At 33.4% G+C, this 18,477-nt stretch overlaps 4 protein-coding genes across 9 annotated transcripts; 1 reads left to right on the top strand and 3 right to left on the bottom strand.

Moving 5' to 3' along the window:
* On the top strand, positions 568–1,143 carry LOC109351306 (histone H3.2). Its single transcript, XM_019592749.1, has one exon. It carries the CDS (start codon positions 654–656, stop codon positions 1,062–1,064), a length of 411 nt encoding a protein of 136 aa, XP_019448294.1. The 5' UTR covers positions 568–653; the 3' UTR covers positions 1,065–1,143.
* LOC109351305 (ETHYLENE INSENSITIVE 3-like 3 protein) lies at positions 1,576–4,729 on the bottom strand. Of its 6 annotated transcripts, none has more exons than XR_002108213.1 (3): positions 2,116–4,052; positions 1,826–2,016; positions 1,576–1,785 (listed from the first exon to the last, which is right to left on the bottom strand). XR_002108213.1 is itself a non-coding variant. In XM_019592748.1 (3 exons), the coding sequence occupies exons 1-2, from the start codon at positions 4,456–4,458 to the stop codon at positions 2,133–2,135; spliced, it is 1,779 nt and encodes a 592-aa protein (XP_019448293.1). In that variant the 5' UTR covers positions 4,459–4,729; the 3' UTR covers positions 1,750–2,016; positions 2,116–2,132. The 6 variants fall into 6 exon arrangements, 4 of the variants coding, with proteins under 4 accessions (XP_019448293.1, XP_019448291.1, XP_019448290.1 ...); XR_002108214.1 differs by having other exon boundaries at positions 2,121–4,052; XM_019592748.1 differs by adding an exon at positions 4,424–4,729 and having other exon boundaries at positions 1,750–2,016; positions 2,116–3,876.
* LOC109351304 (FT-interacting protein 1-like) lies at positions 7,203–9,826 on the bottom strand. The gene has a single exon (XM_019592743.1). The coding sequence runs from the start codon at positions 9,659–9,661 to the stop codon at positions 7,367–7,369; it is 2,295 nt and encodes a 764-aa protein (XP_019448288.1). The 5' UTR covers positions 9,662–9,826; the 3' UTR covers positions 7,203–7,366.
* Positions 11,583–17,206, bottom strand: LOC109351303. Its single transcript, XM_019592742.1, has 11 exons — positions 16,857–17,206; positions 16,332–16,380; positions 15,776–15,793; positions 14,249–14,364; positions 14,065–14,178; positions 13,523–13,573; positions 12,810–12,898; positions 12,670–12,730; positions 12,476–12,550; positions 12,202–12,312; positions 11,583–11,973 (listed from the first exon to the last, which is right to left on the bottom strand). Exons 1-11 carry the CDS (start codon positions 17,115–17,117, stop codon positions 11,845–11,847), a joined length of 1,074 nt encoding a protein of 357 aa, XP_019448287.1. The 5' UTR covers positions 17,118–17,206; the 3' UTR covers positions 11,583–11,844.

Raw genomic sequence — 18,477 nt, 5'->3', positions numbered from 1 at the left:
CTTGGCTGAATAAAAACGTAGAAAGAAAAATTAATTGTTTTGTTTAAATAGAAAATGTCTAAATTAAAAACTACTTAGCCAAATAAGAGGAACAAGGATCATCCATCTCTATGGTCTTATCCAATAAAATTACACCAAATAATATAAGATATTGATTAATGTTTTCATAGATTTTTTTATTAATTAAATGATATATTTTGATTAGTCCATAATACAAATGAGAACACCAATGCTGCCTAAAAGAGATTTTCTTTCAAATAAGAGTAGTCACTAATGAATTGATAAAAATGAAAATCTGTAAAATATGTCTCCATTTTTGTGTTTTTCCTTTTTACCCAGAGAAATTTTTACTATTCTCATATAGTGGCCGAATATTAAAAACAGTGCGTGCAACGGATCACGATCCGTGCTTTCAGTAAAAGGAAAATCTTACACCGTTGATTAATATAGTTATCCACGGTTGTAAATGCTCCTTTGTTTTCATCTTTCGCTCTCGCAAATTTTCACATTTCAAAATTCCCCGCTCACTTTTTCGATACAATCAAGTACCACTATATATACACACCAAACCCTAATCGAAACTTCACATCAAAATCAAATTCGTTTTCTCTATATTCTTCTTCAAATTCAAGATTTGATCTTCGTTATCGCAAATGGCTCGTACAAAGCAAACAGCACGAAAATCCACAGGAGGAAAAGCACCAAGGAAGCAATTGGCCACCAAAGCTGCTCGGAAATCAGCTCCGGCCACCGGCGGAGTGAAGAAGCCACACCGGTTCAGGCCTGGAACCGTTGCTCTGAGAGAAATCAGAAAATACCAGAAGAGCACTGAACTTTTAATCAGGAAGCTTCCATTCCAGAGATTAGTGAGAGAGATTGCTCAAGATTTCAAAACAGATCTTCGATTTCAGAGTAGCGCTGTTTCTGCATTGCAAGAAGCTGCTGAGGCTTATCTTGTTGGTTTGTTTGAGGATACTAATCTTTGTGCAATTCATGCAAAGAGAGTTACTATTATGCCGAAAGATATTCAACTTGCTCGTAGGATTAGGGGTGAGAGGGCCTAGGGTTTATGATTTTATCTGATTTAATTGGAATTTAGGAATGGAAATTGATTTCATATGTATTGATCTGTGTTTTGTATTAGTTTCCATTCCTTGATTTTGTGATCCTGGTAGGAAATTTAGATTCTGCAAGTTTATGTTCATAATTTAAGAATTTGATTCAATGTGACTATGGATGCAACTTAATTTCGCTTTAGCATCAGTTTTTGTACTTCAAATAATTATGTCTAGATTTTTAGGAACATATTTTGAAGGTGGGAAAGATATTTATATGATTTTCTCAATTGGGGTTTGATCCATCAGAATCTATAAAGAATAATTGAGATCAAACTCAAGTTTATGAACTTTAGTCTAGTTGAATATTAGCATTTGTATCAATTTCAAGTTGAACCAATATTCATCTACTCAAGCAAAATATAAATGAGCAAACTAATGGCATAAAGGGTTGTGCATCAGAGAGTTCTGCAAACGTGCATGCACAGTGACACACTTGTCAAATCTGCAGAGCAGCACCAAGAAAAATGATTATTTATTATATTAAGAAGCAACTCTAAAAAACAACGGCACAATACATGAGACTCCCACTTAGTAGAGGGTAGATGTATACAATCTTATCTTACAAGCAAATAGAGATTGTTTCCAGGATTTACTGAATAACAATCCTACTATTGCGTTGAGGCTCGCCCTCTAGATTAAGAAGCAACTCCATCCCAATAAAATTTACCTAAACATATGTTTGGTTTAGCAAGTAATGACACATTTACATGAAACCCCAAACAACAGAATTATTTATATGTAAATAGGGGTAATCAATACAACAAGTTTATGCTTCTGTTCTTCCTGCTATTTTGTCAATGTTCAGATTACATCTTTCAACCTTAAGCTGCATAAACACTAACACCAATGTGAGTAGCTTCGCCCAGCTAAGCAAGAAATGCAGCAAAATGTGTAGTTCCTGGAAAAAGATGTCACACATTCAATACAGAAGTCATGATGTGAAGTATAACTTGAAGTATATTTTGATACAAGAATAGCACTTACAGTCTATACTTACCCACTAGTTCCCATAATCTATGCTCCAAAGTATTGCATCATTTCATCTTCACCCAAGAAATCGTCTATGTTGAATGGTGGACTGTTGAGTCCAAAATCTAATGGCAAGCTATTGAGTGGGGATCCGAAGAAAGAGTGATCTATAGGTCTATCAAGCTCATTTGGAAATGTCTCTTTACCAAAATATTGCAAGTCTCCTCCAGTAACTTCATCTCCTCTCATATGTAATGGTGGCATAGAAACTGTGTTATTCTCTGTCCTAATGGGTTCACTTTTTCCCGGCTGCAACTGCGGCACATCATGACTCTGCTGATACCCCGCCACTGGATTATAAAGGTCATAAGTAGTGTCATGATGCAAGTCAGGGTTTAGAACCTCGGGATAGTGCAATGGAGGCCTTCCATTCATGTACAAGCTTTCTGAGGGGATTAAGTTGTTTGAGTGCAGATAAGGGAAATGATCAAATTCTGCTGGTAGTTGAGTTGGCACCTCAAGTCCTTTTTCCAGAGGTCTCAAAGCAGAATCTGTCTCATTGATTTGTTCATTTCCATGAATCGGAAGTTCAACTAGCTGTTCTTCCATCTGATTCATATTGAGCATATTGCTTGTTGGCTCAACATGTAAGATTTCATTGTCAGATTGTGCCGGTTTTTTGTCAGTGGTGCCTGACCTCAAACGTGGTCTCTTTTTCCGGGGCTGCTTCTCAACTTGATCTTTATCTAGGACATGATTCCTGCGGGAGTTATCTGATGGTTCAGTTTCCATAACCTGGTTTCTCGAATTTTCTTTAGAAGAAACAGAGCCAACACCATCATCAGCACCATCGACATCATAGTTGCTATCACTATTAGCGGCAGCTCTCTTATTTTTAACTTGAACTCCAGGTGGCGTTTCGGTTACTCCAGATGCACCATTATCACTACTAGGTTGACTAATGAGAGATTCTTCTCGACTTAACACTCCCAGCCAAATTGCACTTTCCTTCGCTGTCATCTTGTCCTGCAAGCATTTTGACTGGCGCACATGCCTCCGTATTTTTGCAATATTAGGTGACATGTGCTTTATCACACCAGTTAGCACTCCCACTTTCCACATCTTCTTCAAATCATGTGGCTTCTTATAAGGCGGACTCTGACCATGAGGTAAATTCAATTGTACCCACCAATCTTCATTCCCGGTTGGCCACCATGGAGGGGGAACACCCTTTTCCAATGGATACTTCCTCTGAGGAGGATCACAATGTTGCATCAAAGAAGATAAGAGTGACCCAAGTGTTGCATCCTGTAGATCTTGGAGAATGTTCTGAGAGTTCCCATTTCGGTTATTATCGGCCTCACTCATAGCAAGGCACTCTGCTTCATACTTGGCTATGGCTGCAGGACCATTCTTATCAAACTTCACCTTCTCTTTCCACCATGCTCTAATGTTATCAGAGGAACCACCAACTGGCTTGCCCTTCTCAGGAATGATGCCGTAAACAAATCCACGAGCTTTGCAAACTTCCATAAGCTTGAGCATATACTTAAGAATCCCATCTTGTGCTCTGGACATTTTTTTCCTACGAGCTTGATCAGTTGCCGGCTTCGCCTTTTGCTTCTCTGCGGCTTTCTGTGCTTCCATCTTCTGTTTTTCCTTTAGCCTTTTGAGTTTGATACGATCCTTCCACATCCGCTTCTCCAAATCTTCTGCATCAATCTCTTCATCACTTACATCTTTCTCAGCCATATTTTGAACTCTAATGTCATCCAGTTCTATATCCGAACTGTAGTTCAACATGCCACCATTTATCAGAAGATGTTCCATTCAATTAAATAAAAAGTACACTTAGCTTGTTTGCTTAGAAACTCTATTCAAACAAAAACGGCACACAGTTTGAACTTATAAGATTATTTCCACTTTGTCTCCAAAGATATAAATCTGATGTTGCATATGCCAAAATTAGTACTCACACTCACCGTTCCCATAAGATAAATTCTACAGCAAAATTATTGCACACTAGTGGCTACAATATCACCCGACCCCGATTAAAGCTTGGTTGTTGTTGTTTTTGCTGCATGCTACCATATCAAATTGAAAACTTTAAAACTATTAGAAATTTCTACATGATGAATCTCAACTACCAATATACATAATTCAACTAAGACACGTTTGATGAAATCCAATTAAGATTCAAAGACCAAAACAAAAACCATAATCATCCAAATAAACGTATAACTCATACATAGAAACACACAAAATAACAATCTAAAAAGATAAAAAAAAAAAACTATTATTATATACAACTAAATTGAAAAAGTTGGAAGACATACCAAACATCAGGTCCAATTTCTTCGATTTCTCCCATCCTATGATATCTACTTATTGGGAGCTCCGAAAAGTTGAGATTTTTTTTGTCGATTCGTTTTTGGGTACCCTGATTTTGTAATATTGAAGATGAAGAAGACGATGGCGAATTCACACAAAAACTAAAAGAACCCAAAAAAGGGTTTTTGATTTTGAGACCCAAAATTGAATACTATGGTGACCAATAGATTTAGAGAGAGAGAAGACAAATTTAATTGAAAGTGTGCCATTCAATGTCACAAAGATCTCAATGTTGCTCAAGTACTTTGTACCTTTCCTTAACTTTAATTCCTTTTTACCCACTTTGCACAATTACTCATCGATATAAAAATTCATACTCATCCACTATTTATTTGTATTATTTTTGTTTTGTTTTAAAGTTTAATAATTAAAATGACAATGTAAAAATATTTTATAAATTAGTGTATACATGTTTTCTTTTCCCATTTTTTATAACTAAGAGAATTCTTCTACTTTATCGAGGCGAAAATAACTATTTTTTAGGATGATATATTATCGAGGCGAAAATAACTATTTTTTAGGATGATATATGATTATATTTCTCAACAATTATCATAATTTTTGGAATTGAATTTTTGAACTCTTATCTAATACCATTTTTTTATTATCTAATGAGTCATATATGATGGGACCCATGATTTATTAGAAGCTCTTCAATAATTTTGTTAAGATTAATTAGTCACTAATGTAAGATTTGACCTAGATCAATTACTCCTATACCTTTATATTCCTATAAAAAAAATATGGACTAGAGAATGATCCAAAAATTAATGTAGTATTGAATTTTCTTATCATAAATTTAATCTTTCTCAATAATATCTTATTTTCTTCTTATCAGAGCCTCAGTGGTAGATTGAGGACTTATTTTGATACCACAAAACTTCAATGATGCTTGAAAAATGTTGAACCGTTGGTGAAAATATTTCATTAATGATGATTGATAAAATGTTAATTAATTTTTAATCATCTTTATTACTTAAAATTTTATGATATAAATCAGATTACAGTAAAAAGGGACCAAATATAAAAAAATATTGAAAAACTCCAATTTATGACCACAAAAAAACAAATTTTCTTATTCATATTTAAAATATATACATATACAAGTATATAATAACTATAATCAAATGCGTTAACCACAATTAATGATTCAAAATCAAGAAAAAAGTATAAAATGAAACTAAAGCTTGCAATGGTTAATTGAAATGCTTAATAAAGATAGAAGAATTTTTTGAAATAAAAATGCTGTATTGCTCAAAATCTTAATTCTTACAACAAAATAAAGTAAAGCTGGAATAAAAATCTGACTACTAAAAAAATTAAATCACAAAATCAATAAATGTCAATTTTATGACAGAAATTAAAAAAGGAACATTTCAAAACTTTAAAATTTAATTTAATTTTAGACTCAACTTTATGACTTTAAATGCTACCATATCAATTCAACTATAATCAATTGATATTGATGACAAAAGAGAAAACATTAAAACAACTTAGGTGTTGATATCAATTAAAATGACAAAAAAGTAAACATTAAAACAACTAACAATTTGATTCCACACCTCCATCAATTCTACGTTAAACAGGACAAATAACTTTACAGTTATGCCGATGATCATTATGGGGTGAACGTGAGACGGGTTGGAACGGATTAAACGTGTCCCTCACCCGTCCCTAAACATTGATCAAATCAATTTTTGAACATGAACTCATCCCTAATTAGGATGGGAAGAGTGAGGGACGAGTCCAAAATAAGACGAGTCAAGATAGGGACAAGTCCGGGTTGGAAAATACAAAATGATAAATATAGATTTTTTCCTCAAATCTTTAACTATACACAACCAAATCGCAAATCTAAACCATCTTAATAGTTAAGCAATTCTAAATCATCTTAATATTATTGCATTAGTTAAGGATAGATGAAAATAATCTTTTTAATTCTTATACAAATTGCAAAAAATATTTCAATACTCAATCTCTATCTTATTTTTTTGATACAATTGTAATCCTTAGCTTACTCATATTTCAACAATGAATTTGATATGATTTGTTTTCCATAATACAATCTTTGATTTATTATTTTTTAAATCCCTAAAGATTTATTTTTATCAAGGTATGCAGTTTAATCAAATTGATATGATTTGATTCAAATTACATATTCTCGAATATTTAATTTATTTGATAATCAAACCTTAATAAAATCAAATCTTTAACTCATTCATTTTTTGCCGGACAAAATTGAGTATTCAAAGTTAGGAATAATGATCATATGATAAGTGGTGTGAATATGTTGTGTGGACTTGTATATATTTTAGTTATGTGAGCTGAACATAACGAGTATTAATAGGTACTTATTCAACTATTCTTGATATATAACTATAAGGACGGGTCGGGTGACCCGGACACAGACTCGAACCCGTCATTTTTTTTATGACGGGTCTGTCCCTTTTAATCGGGCTTGTCCTTTTTTATTTATTTGGACGAGTCAGACTCATCCCTTTGTCATTGGGTTGGGACGGGTCAGACCGGGTCATGGTCACCCTTACTCTTTTAACATAAATATGATAGAAATCACTCCAAATAATAAGGTCCAACTTAATTCTGAAAAGCTTTAATTTCCTTGGCTTGCATACTGAAAACATCATAGGGAAAATTCCAAGAAAAAGCTAACTACTACTAATGATGGCTGAATTTAAATGAACACAATTGCAATGATCTGAAAAGTTCCACATTATGTGGATAAAATTTACATATTGAGTGAATAATCTGTATGATAAAGGAGTGATTAAGTTGCATGAATCTTTCTTCCCAAGCTTAAATATCTAATCAGCTTAAAGAAATTATATATGATTGAGAAAAGATAAGTGCAGATAATCTATGCTTAGAAGTTAGAATATGCTGTCTACTCTAGCAGGCAACCTTCTAAAGAAGTTGAATGGTACTGATGGAAGTTTATTTCGGAATTTCGGATGCCGTAGAACATAAAAGCCAGTTAGAAGAATCACAATCTGAAATGAAGTAACAAAGAGAACAATGGCAGCAATGAGACAGAATGTCACAAAGAGAGTGGTAGCCCTTGGATCTCTCCAACTTAGAAGATTTTGAAACCTTTCTCCTTGACTAGCAAGGTCACCTAGAACAGTTTGCGCCCTCCCTGCGACGCATCGTAAACGATCATACCTCATTTTAACAATATCCAATGACTTCGAAGTTGGGAATGTATCAAACTCTTCGTCTAATTCATCAGGTTGAGCAACATCGGCATGAGATAGTCTATTGTCCATATGAGGAGGGTGCCTTGGCCTAAATCTGAAATTCCATATTCCGATAACAAACATCGAAATGAAAATTGAGGGAAGTATTAGTCCCGGGTAAAGAACAAGTATCATGAAGATGTTATGAATAAGTATTGATATGAGAGGGTTTTTCCAATTGCAGATGTTATCAAACCATCTCCCAATCATTACCAATCCACCTAGAACTTTCATTATTCTTAAGAAATTTGCTTTGCTCTTTCTCACACTCCACATATGTGAATCCACATCAAGCATGTACTCAACTACCTCTTTCCTCAGTGGTGGCTCGGACCTGCTCAACCTCATTGACACAATCTGCGTTGCGTGATGCCTTAAACCGTCTTTAACCATGGATGGTAACGGATAGATGTGGTGCATATTTGGAAACATTGGTTGCGAGTATATAGAAAGCATGCTTATCAAAGATAAGCTTGTGAACCTTACAGCTAGTTGCACTTCTCCCATTTTCTTCAAACCCGAATCTTGCAGTACTAAGAGAGGATATGAGTGTGTGTAAACTCTATCAGTTGCAAGAGTAGATAACCTTATTCTCACCTTCCCTATTCTTGAATCCTTTGATCCATCAAATTTATCTCCCTCGGATTTTTGCATATGACCATTATCGAAAACCGCAATTGTTATAACAGTACATGGATCATAAACTTCCCAAGTGTATTGCTCATTCCATTTTGGAGCAAGACTATCTACAATTGTCCGAGTTCGGATCCATTTCTGACCATACTTGGCCACACAATAAGCATCTGTAGTTCCATGACCATCTCTTGTTTTCATGGGCATTAGTCCTATTGCACTTATAATACCTACTTCAAGAATTCCAATGCTCGGCTTCTGAAGTTGCTTTTCGGTTGGCCTTAGATCACTACTATAGTGAGCCGGTTCATCCAACACATGATACCCTCCATCCAAGCACACCCTCAAATGTATCCTACTCGGAAACTTGACCTCTTTTTTCTGTTCCCCTCCATGCTTTTCAAGATTGAACCACTTTGTGTTCACAGGCTTATGGTCTAACCTCCTTGGCATAAGATGCAAAGGAATCACACACTTTCCTAGGATTTCATCTTTGTTTGGTCCAACCTTGTCTTCAGCTGTAAGAACCAATGAATCTTCAAATGGTTCAGCAACAACAAACATCAAGTCCTCATTCCACATATGATTTAAGGTTTTACTTTGAGATATTCTAGTTTTCAAAGACTGGCTCCCTAGATTAACCTTTACGAAAGCTTCCGGATACCGGCTTTTATCACTCGGTAGTAAGTCCTGTGCTTCAATAACATTGACCCTTACATACCAAAGCTTAGGTGAAAGATACACCTTCGATCTTATATTTGCAACCCCTTCAGGACCAATCATTGCTGCATCTGAATGGCATGCATCAGAAAATGCCTCATCTGCTTGTGTTCCTATCCAAACTGCAAGCATTAACTCTCCCTTTCTTTTCTCAGCTTTCCTATCTTCCATCCTATACCACTGTGAAGCCAATGGACTATCCGGCGGCACGCGTTTCGGGATATCATTCAGATCAATAAAAACTCCCCCCACCAACTCATCCTTATCTTTTATCACCACCTCCAAAAGTGAAGCTTGAATTCTATCTTTGGAGAAGGCAAAAACCTGATTCCACTCAGGATTGGACTTGTTCTCAAAATTCTTGGTGTGGCCTTTGTAGTTTCCGAGCTGTACTTCAACATAGGAATCAATGTTACCAGGCAAGTCCTTTGCTTTGACAACATGAACATAGACATACAACATTTGTTCAACAAGGTCATAAGTGCATGAAAACTTGTCCTTTTTGATACCTCCAATGTTTGGTGAGGTTTCCTTGAGAGCAAAGTCTGCGGGTTGTGTTTGTTGTGGTTTCTGCATTTTCCTATCTAAGAGCACACACTAGGGACTAGAGTCACAAATTTTCCTGCACCAATTTGGATTTTAGATGGAAAACATTGTAAATCAAGAAATCAACAAATTGCTGAATTAGCTAATATGATAAAGGTTCAATCTTTTCCTATGATCTTACTCAAAGGTGAATAAGCAAATCAGAATCTTATGATTATGAAAAGGAAGTAGCACCAAAAACAAATAAAGGAAGGAAATTTATGATATGAAGAATCATCTAACTCAACATGCATGTTACTATTGTACATTGATTCTCAAATTCTCAAGAGATAAAAAAATAGCCAAAATGAATAAATGGCAGAAGGAAAAAACATCACAGCATAACTTGAACATTTTGTGCTTTATGGTTAAGTTCAGGAACACACACATGCAACAAATAGTATTTGACACTAACCTCAAAAGTTGGTGTATTCCTTCTTCACTATGCAGCTATACAATGGAAACCAAACCAAAATGCTTGAAGTTTTATAATTTAGGACTCAAGGACAAAAAAACAAGAAACAACACATAGGGAACTTATGAAGTGAACATGAAAAAAACAAAGTGAAATATGTGTAAAACTGATTTTCTGTCATGTTCAGTTACTCATATTGTCACACATAAATAGCATATTTGCAACCACCTTCTGCAGCTTTATGGCTACCAGTTACTACTTCTAGTTTGTTTGATAATTTTCTTCTTAATTTGTTAATATTCTTGATCATGTATAATACATGCTGTTGACTGATTATTTGTATATGGGACAATGTTATAGCTATATAAAATTAGATGCCACGATCTAATATTCGGTTGGAAGACTGGTTTTGCGACTGTGAGGTACATAATTTGATGTTGGTATATTTGCCCCACATTTTAAGTACCTCTCTGAATGATCTTTTGAGATATAAGTCCAGACACACATAACATGTTTTTTTGGATTTTGATCAGAAAGAAAAGAAAAGAATAATAAAGCAATAATTGGTATTTTGCTGCACCAGCTGGTGAATGGTTTTGGCATGAGAAAGTAACTTCATCTCTAATTAAAGGAAATGGAAAAGGTTGAAAATGTGACTTCCATTCTTGTGTATTTATAAATTATAATATCTCCCTATTTTTTCATATAATAATAACATAATGAGCCAACAGTCACATTATTTCTAAGTTGCCACCTTGTTTTTTACTACCAAATATATCCTCTTACCCTTTTGGACAAGAAACTAATTATTTTCGGTGCGTAGTTATCTCTCCCAACAAGTGTCATTCTCAAGAATCGAACCATTGATCTTTTAGTCACCTTAAAAGTCTAGTAGAGCCTTACACAGTAACTAACCACTTGTTGCTTAATTGTCACCTTGTTTGATTAATTTTCTTCAATTGTTCTTAGGAAAGAATGTAAATTTTGCTCAAATATTTTAGCCACATCTCCAATAAAAGATGTAACAAGTTTTATTTTAGGCATTATTCCATATAGTAAAACAGGAGCCAATTTTGCACATCGGTTGAACTAACATTATCCGAGCAAATAAACCTGTACTTGATCACAAAGAATTATTCCATGGTTATTTTTTTTTGGGTGAATAGGAACTTTTTGAAAAAATGTTATATAAATATTTATCAACATAATAATATAAATGTAAAATGAAGCTGTAAAATGTTGTAATTGGATCTTTTTCCACTTGTTATGTCTGCATAGTTTCCTAATAATTTGTTGTGATTGCAAATTGTTTTTAAGTTTTGATATCCAGACTTAGACTCTACTCCTTTTATTAACATTAGCATGTTTATAACATCCTAATATACCGTGTACCAAGTAACTATATATATTGGTTCCATTAGATTTGTACTATTGAATGCGTAAGAAGTAGACTATGAAGTTCTTGAGACATAGCAATAAAATTCTTTTGATAATGTAAATCAAACTTACATTGCAGTATTTATAATACTTCACTTCAAGATATTATGTTACAGATGCAAGCAATAATTTTAGTAAATGCATAGAATGATATAAATCCTAAAACGACATCGAATCACATTGATCGGAATGATTCTTTAAACACTGCTTATTCACCTACACTAACTGCTTTTCTGAGATCAATTGTTCAGGACTAATACAAAGTAAATATCCTTAGATATTGAATTAAGTGGGCAATGTAAAGAGTTACATTATTACCTCCTCAAAACTTTTTAACATGAACAAGCTCACCCTTCCTTGATCCAGATTCAAGCATTGCCTCTAAAACAGCAACATCTCTCGCACCTTCGACAAAAGAGAGGCGGGGCTCAGGCACAAACTGACTCCCCTTCTGCAAAAAAAGGAAACAAATTAGAGTAGAGAATAACTCCCTGCTCGAAATGATTCTTATTTCTTGATTAGATATGTGTATGAAGTTGTATGAATCTAATGTTCGAGCTATATTTTGACATATAGTGAGGAAAATGATGTAATATAATGAACAAAGATAAATGAGAGGAATTCGTAACGAAATCCGACAATGACAACGTGGAAGCTTCTTGGAAAAAATCCCAATTACCTTAAGGGTGCATTCAGATACATCACTAATAAAAGCTTTTAATTCTTCAGTTACTCCGCTGAACGGGAAGAAGGGGCTTTTACACAGTCCATCGGCACCATATACCGAGACCTATCATAGCATTCATCACAAGACATCAAAAAACATGCTGGCATTTAGGTATGAAAATAATGAAGATAGTAGTACCTTGATTAAAGTAACTTGCAACTTGAGTGGATATTAAGGAAAATCTCGGATTATCTATAAAAAACTGTAACTAAAATGTAGTATGTACCAGGTAACCATGTTGACCTTGGAAACCACGTTCAATTTGCACTGTTCCATTCATGCCAACGACTCGCCACAAGATCTATAATGTGTTAAACTCCATAAGTAAAGACTTAGAAGACTACATGCATGACTAATGAGCATAACTACTGTCTGGTGTGGTGTGTGTATATGTGGGATGAAAGACGATTTACCACATGCCTTGGGTGTTCTCGAGGAGACGACCATTACAAATGCTCCCGAACATCCATTCTCCAAATGACTATGGCACAACATTCCAAAATCAATTTTAGATTTCCGGTGAAGTGATGTGAAGTTAATTACATGAAGTAGAGGCTTACAAGACAGATGATATATTATCCGGTGGAGGTAAGCTCAAATCCACATGAGATGTAAAAGCTGAAACTGAAACCACATCACACCCAACAAGCTGCCCAAAAAACCAAAAAAAAAAGAGATAAGTTTATCATGCCTACCCACAAATACCGACCGAAAAATGGATAAGACCATCATTTATAGAAATCAAGACTGAGCTGGACATTTTATAAGATTTCTAATCGAGACTCTATGCAAGAGCTGTCCAATAGGCCTTTTCTAAAAAGGCTGATGCTGGTGCTTAAATGAAAGCAGTTATCTTATATGAGCATCTCAAACTACAGTGTTTCACACACACAAAAATAAATCTAACCAATAATTGCTTTCCACTACTCTAGTGTGTTGAGTAGCAAAAGCATAAACCATTGGTAAGAGTTTGCTAGAGAATAAAGTATCTCCTCATATGAGGAGATAAGTTATCTCCTACAGCCACTAAAATTGTGACATGTGTCATTTTTTTTCCAGTTTTTAGAACTATTTTTGTAGAAAATGGTTAAATAGGACACATGTCATGATTTTTGTGTCTGGAAGTGATAACTTATCTCCTCACATGAGGAGTTCAGGTATTGACGCGTTTCCATTGACTAGAGAAGAATTTATTTGCATTAGAATAACCAGAAGGTGACGAGTTAATAAACAAAATAGTCTGTCAATTATACAGTAAAATCTTGAAGATTACCATTCTTAACCCTGCAATGAAATGCACGCCCATATCAAGAACGAAACCTCCCTGCCAGAAAGAAATATAACTTCACATAAGGAACAAAAATATAATTTAGTGAGATAAGATAGGAATAATCTGCTATGCTAATAACATACGAAACAATCTAAAATTTACAGAACTTTTAAGTTACGATTGTCTAGCTAGAATAGCCTCAGAAGAGGTCATACGGAAAACTAGAACAATCCTCAATGAAATAGGTTAGAATTTCTTCGTACTCCATGGGCCATGCCATAAAAATATTTGATACTTGAAATAAGAATCTCAACCTTATTCATTGCTCTCATACAGTTCGTGATTTTACGATACTGTATATTCTTCTGTTATTTCATTAAATAGTGGAGTTCTATTCTGGGCCTGAATATCACAGTTTATTGAAGTGATCCATAGCATAATGATTATGATGTTTACTGAAGTGATCCAAAGCATAATGATTATGACAAACACTCTCCTGAATTTAAACAAATACAGAATATGCAACTTAATTACAAAGCACATACAGTGAAATTGCGCCTCCAAGAGCTTGAAAAGTAGGGGTTTGAACTGTTCATTGACCCTTCAATAATAACTTGGACACTCATCATTTCCCCAATTTCAGCAATCAGTTTCTTGCTCTGCCAAAAAAATTCTGATGAACAGCCAGAATCATAGATTAAAGATCACAAACATTCCAGAAGCAAATACCTCCACTATGGCAGGCTCAAATCGATAATTTTCAGCCACCGACCATATTAATTGGCCAGGAGCATCAGCTGAAATAGATCTATAGTTATATAATGCAGTTTCTAATTCACTTGTACCTGCAGTATCAGATTGACATATAATTAAGCAGAGTTTAAAATTTCAGGAAAGCATATTAAAAAGTCGCTTATACAAGAGAAGATGGTTTATTACGGAATAATAGTTAGTTAGGTTTTGATAGAGCACCATAAGTAGAGCTACCTACTCATTGTATCAGTTGAGATTTTAGTAATAGAAAAGTTCAGTTTATGTTTTCAATATTCTCTCTTCCTTTATCTCTCTCTAGAGGTAGATACATTTACAATGATCATAAAAATAAATATATGATTAAAAATTGTAAGACCAACATGATGAGATAAATGGAAATTTCTACCTAGTATTGAAGGATAGAACATATGTGGATCACCTAATATGGAAGTTACCAATGTTACAGAGCAAATAGTGTTTTTCCAAAGTTTGTGTACCCGAGCAAACATATAATAACAGATTCTAAATTGTAACCAAGCATTGCCCATCGGTTCTATTATTACACAAGTGAAATAGGACGATCATCAACACCCCTTTATGAAATTGTGTACTCTAGATTGTATGCAACTTGGCATTTGACTTGTAATTGTTACAAATAAGCATGATTGTCACACCATGTAAGCATAGCTATATTACTCTGTTGCTTTATTGTTCTTTTCCATTTTTTCTTTGTTAGCTTACTCTTTTCTTTGAAATCCCAACCCAAATGCTGCTAGACTTGAATGCCCACTAGATGAGATAACTCCTTGCATTCTAAGCCAATACTACCTCATGTAAATGAGTAGCATCATGACTTACATATTGAATTGAATCAAGCAAATTTCCATAGGTAAGTGACATGATTAGTGGTAGAAAGTCTCGGGTTAATCAGGAGTTCCTAAATGCAAAGTTTTCAGTTTGTTTTCAGTATTATTGCACTAAATAATTTTTCCTTCAACAAGTTCTTCTTTATCACCTTAATATAATATGAGATAACCACCTAGTCGGAAAAGGCTGTTGTTGTTGGTGTATCATATTAGAAAATAAGGACCAACAAGGTGTTGGTCTAGTGGTGTAAGGCACCAATAGATCCCAAAAAGATCAAAAGGTCAAGAGTTTGATTCCTGTGAGCGACATTTGTTGGGAGGGGCAATCACGCATCTCGAAATGGATTAGTTTCTTACCAAAAAATATATATTAGAAGATTAGGAGAAGCAAATTTGTAAAGACGGTAAACAAAAGTCTATAGGTTTCCTAGAACCATGTAAGAGAATACTCTGATGACTTATGAATCTAGTCTATATTTAAATCATAAACAACAATTCACATGCATACTAATCATACTATGAACTATGAAGAGAAGAAATAAACATAAAAAAGAGGATCCAGCAAGGGCTATCTAAAATGTTCAATTGTTCATATCTACACAGTAGTATATAAAAGCTATAAAAAAATACTACTTACAAGCTGCTGCCGGTTTTTCTTCATATCCACCAAAGTAGCCATCCAACACATACAATATATCCAGAGAAAAAGAAATTTGAGTAAATTGCACAGAAAATTAAATAACATAAATTATTACAAATATTCTCTCCATTTCAAAGTAACAAACTGTATTTGTCCACTTATAATTTAAAAAATAGTATTGAATGATTATTTTTCAATAATGTCTTTACAGAAAGAGTAAATGAGGAAAGATAAGAGTAAAATTTTACGGATAAAGTATGAGTTTTCTGAATTTTAACAAAATTAATTGCATTTTTCGGAAAGTTATTTTGAAGTGGTTAGGCTAAATTAAACTGCCTCTTGTAAATAAAATAAATGAACTATCTTTCAAACCAACCATCAAAATGCATTTCCTTTAAGGCCTTGTTAACCAATGCATATCTAATTGAAAGTTTTTAGTTTTATATATTGGAAATTCAAAGAGTGTAGCTTCCAACAAAAAACTTCATATATATATATACATTGATTCATTTGTCATTGTCCATACTCCTCACTTTAAAATCAAAACCATTACCTTGAAGGACATGTTTACCAGCCTTGAGCATTCTGAGTGAGATTTCAACCTGCAAAAGATTGATTACTTGTAAAAAAAATGAATTTCAACTCAGCAACAACTTCAATAACATTTGAAAAGACTGAAAGATATCAGCTAAAGTGATATTCTTTGTTTAGTGAAATAAGCATATAAAGGACTTTCAAACCATTTTTTGACTCAAAACTTCAATGCATTACTTCTGTGCGTGCATCCAATTATATATTCTTTAACTTATTCACTTCTACACCTTTACAATGCAAGACTTGTTCACTACACTAACTCTTTGAATACGGATACACTAGATCTCAACTCTCCATTTCCATTTCTACTGTCTTGTCATATTTTCACAGGGATGACACATTATATATATAGATCTATCGACCACTTGTCACTTCGATACTCGGGTTTTGAGCCATCGAACCATCTACTCTCTAGACACCCATGAATCCATACTAACAGAACATGATATTAACAAAATGTATGAAATAATAGAATAAAAAAGACCTGATTTTGTCCAGCTAAAACAACAGCAACAGCAACAATAGATTGATCTTGAATAATATCATGAAGACCTTCATCACCCCATTTACAATCCACATCAATGAAGTTATGTTTTTGAGCTGTTTCAACAGCAGCTCTAGCAGATTCTTGAGTACGGCTCCAAATGGCTTTGATGGTAACAAGATGAGAAATTTCTGAGAGTCTTGGAAGATATTGATTCTTCACAAATGTACCAGCTCCTAAAATTGCAATCTTCGTCGCCATTAACTCTTTTCTCTCTCTTACTTTTCTGGTTCTCAATGTTTATGAGATCTAATGATGTTTTCTCCTTTTTCCTAATAATAAGGCTTCTCAAATCTTCATTTTGTGTTCCAATATAATGTGGGCAATTAATAGAGCTAGGATAGCAGCAGCAACAAAAAAAAAAAAAAAACAGATGCCTTCTAAAAATATCTGATAATAGTTTATAGGTGAGAACGAGTTTTTATGATACTCATCTTGTGGGAATTGTATATTTATAAATTTAGTTTTTAATTAAAGTTTTATTGATATACTATAGTTTTTCATTATCGTTTTAAGATTATATATCATATACTTTATTCTTATTTCATAATAAATTACACTTAGTTGATTATGATTATAAATTTAACATATAAATATTATATTATTCATGGAATAATTATTTTTACATATTAATTATTACAAAGTATATAAATATATAATTAAAATTAAAATTTTGTTGAGTATATATACGAGTACTCATAAATATTGTGAATTTGAGAACGAGAAAACACTACTAAAATTTGCTAGTATTTGTTGTCATCCGTAAATTATTAGAGCCATAGTTTTATATTAGTATGATATTGAGAATATTTATAAAACAAATTAATATTCTCACAAAATTTAGTATATATAATATTTTATTACTAGAGAAAATTCCATATGATGTTGAGGCATGTGTCCTACAAAAAATGATAACAAAAAGTTATATCATGTATATTTTTACCTTATATTGATGTGTGTTGGTATGTTTTTTTGTTTTGGGGTAAAGTTAACGGCTATTTTTAAGTTGAGTTTTAGAGTGATGAAAGAGAAATGAAAGATTTTAAAGCTATAAAATATATTTGTAAGATGATTATAAAATATTTCATTTTTTTCAAAACTCAACTCACAAACAATTAAATTATGTCTAAGAGTTACGAGGGAAATGGAAATAGAAATATCAAAAGGCGAGTAAGGGGAGGAAGGGAATGAGAAAGGAATGCAAGTCAAGTTAAATCTCTATCATGTTTAAGAGTATAAAATTTAGATAACAATAGGATAAAATAAGAATAAATTATATCGACACACATGAGTTTGATTAAAATTACACATATCAATCATCGCTCATTTTTTAAACCTACATAAATTACCCCTAATTATATATATATTAAACTCACTACCATTGCAAGAGAAATAAGTGTAATTTCTTAAACAAAAATTAGCGACGAATGTAATTAAATTAAACAAAATATGATATATTGTGACAACAAGTCTAAATAGTAAAAGAGTCAATGTCTATAAATTATCTTGGTTAGTTATAATATAATATATATTGATTTAAACACATGCATAGAATTATTAA

This window comes from Lupinus angustifolius, chromosome LG06 (genome assembly GCF_001865875.1).
Source record: "Lupinus angustifolius cultivar Tanjil chromosome LG06, LupAngTanjil_v1.0, whole genome shotgun sequence".
Taxonomy (NCBI): domain Eukaryota; kingdom Viridiplantae; phylum Streptophyta; class Magnoliopsida; order Fabales; family Fabaceae; genus Lupinus; species Lupinus angustifolius.
This window is presented reverse-complemented; position numbering and strand designations above follow the sequence as displayed.

Excerpts from the sequence above, each read along its gene's own strand:
- LOC109351306 (XM_019592749.1), top strand. The coding sequence starts at position 654 with ATGGCTCGTACAAAGCAAACAGCACGAAAATCCACAGGAGGAAAAGCA.
- LOC109351304 (XM_019592743.1), bottom strand. The coding sequence starts at position 9,661 with ATGCAGAAACCACAACAAACACAACCCGCAGACTTTGCTCTCAAGGAA.
- LOC109351305 (XM_019592746.1), bottom strand. The coding sequence starts at position 3,917 with ATGGAACATCTTCTGATAAATGGTGGCATGTTGAACTACAGTTCGGAT.
- LOC109351303 (XM_019592742.1), bottom strand. The coding sequence starts at position 17,117 with ATGGCGACGAAGATTGCAATTTTAGGAGCTGGTACATTTGTGAAGAAT. Across the intron at positions 12,313-12,475 it reads AAGGTCAACATGGTTACCTG|GTCTCGGTATATGGTGCCGA; the intron begins GTACATACTACA and ends ATGCTATGATAG. Across the intron at positions 11,974-12,201 it reads TATCTGAATGCACCCTTAAG|AAGGGGAGTCAGTTTGTGCC; the intron begins GTAATTGGGATT and ends CTTTTTTTGCAG.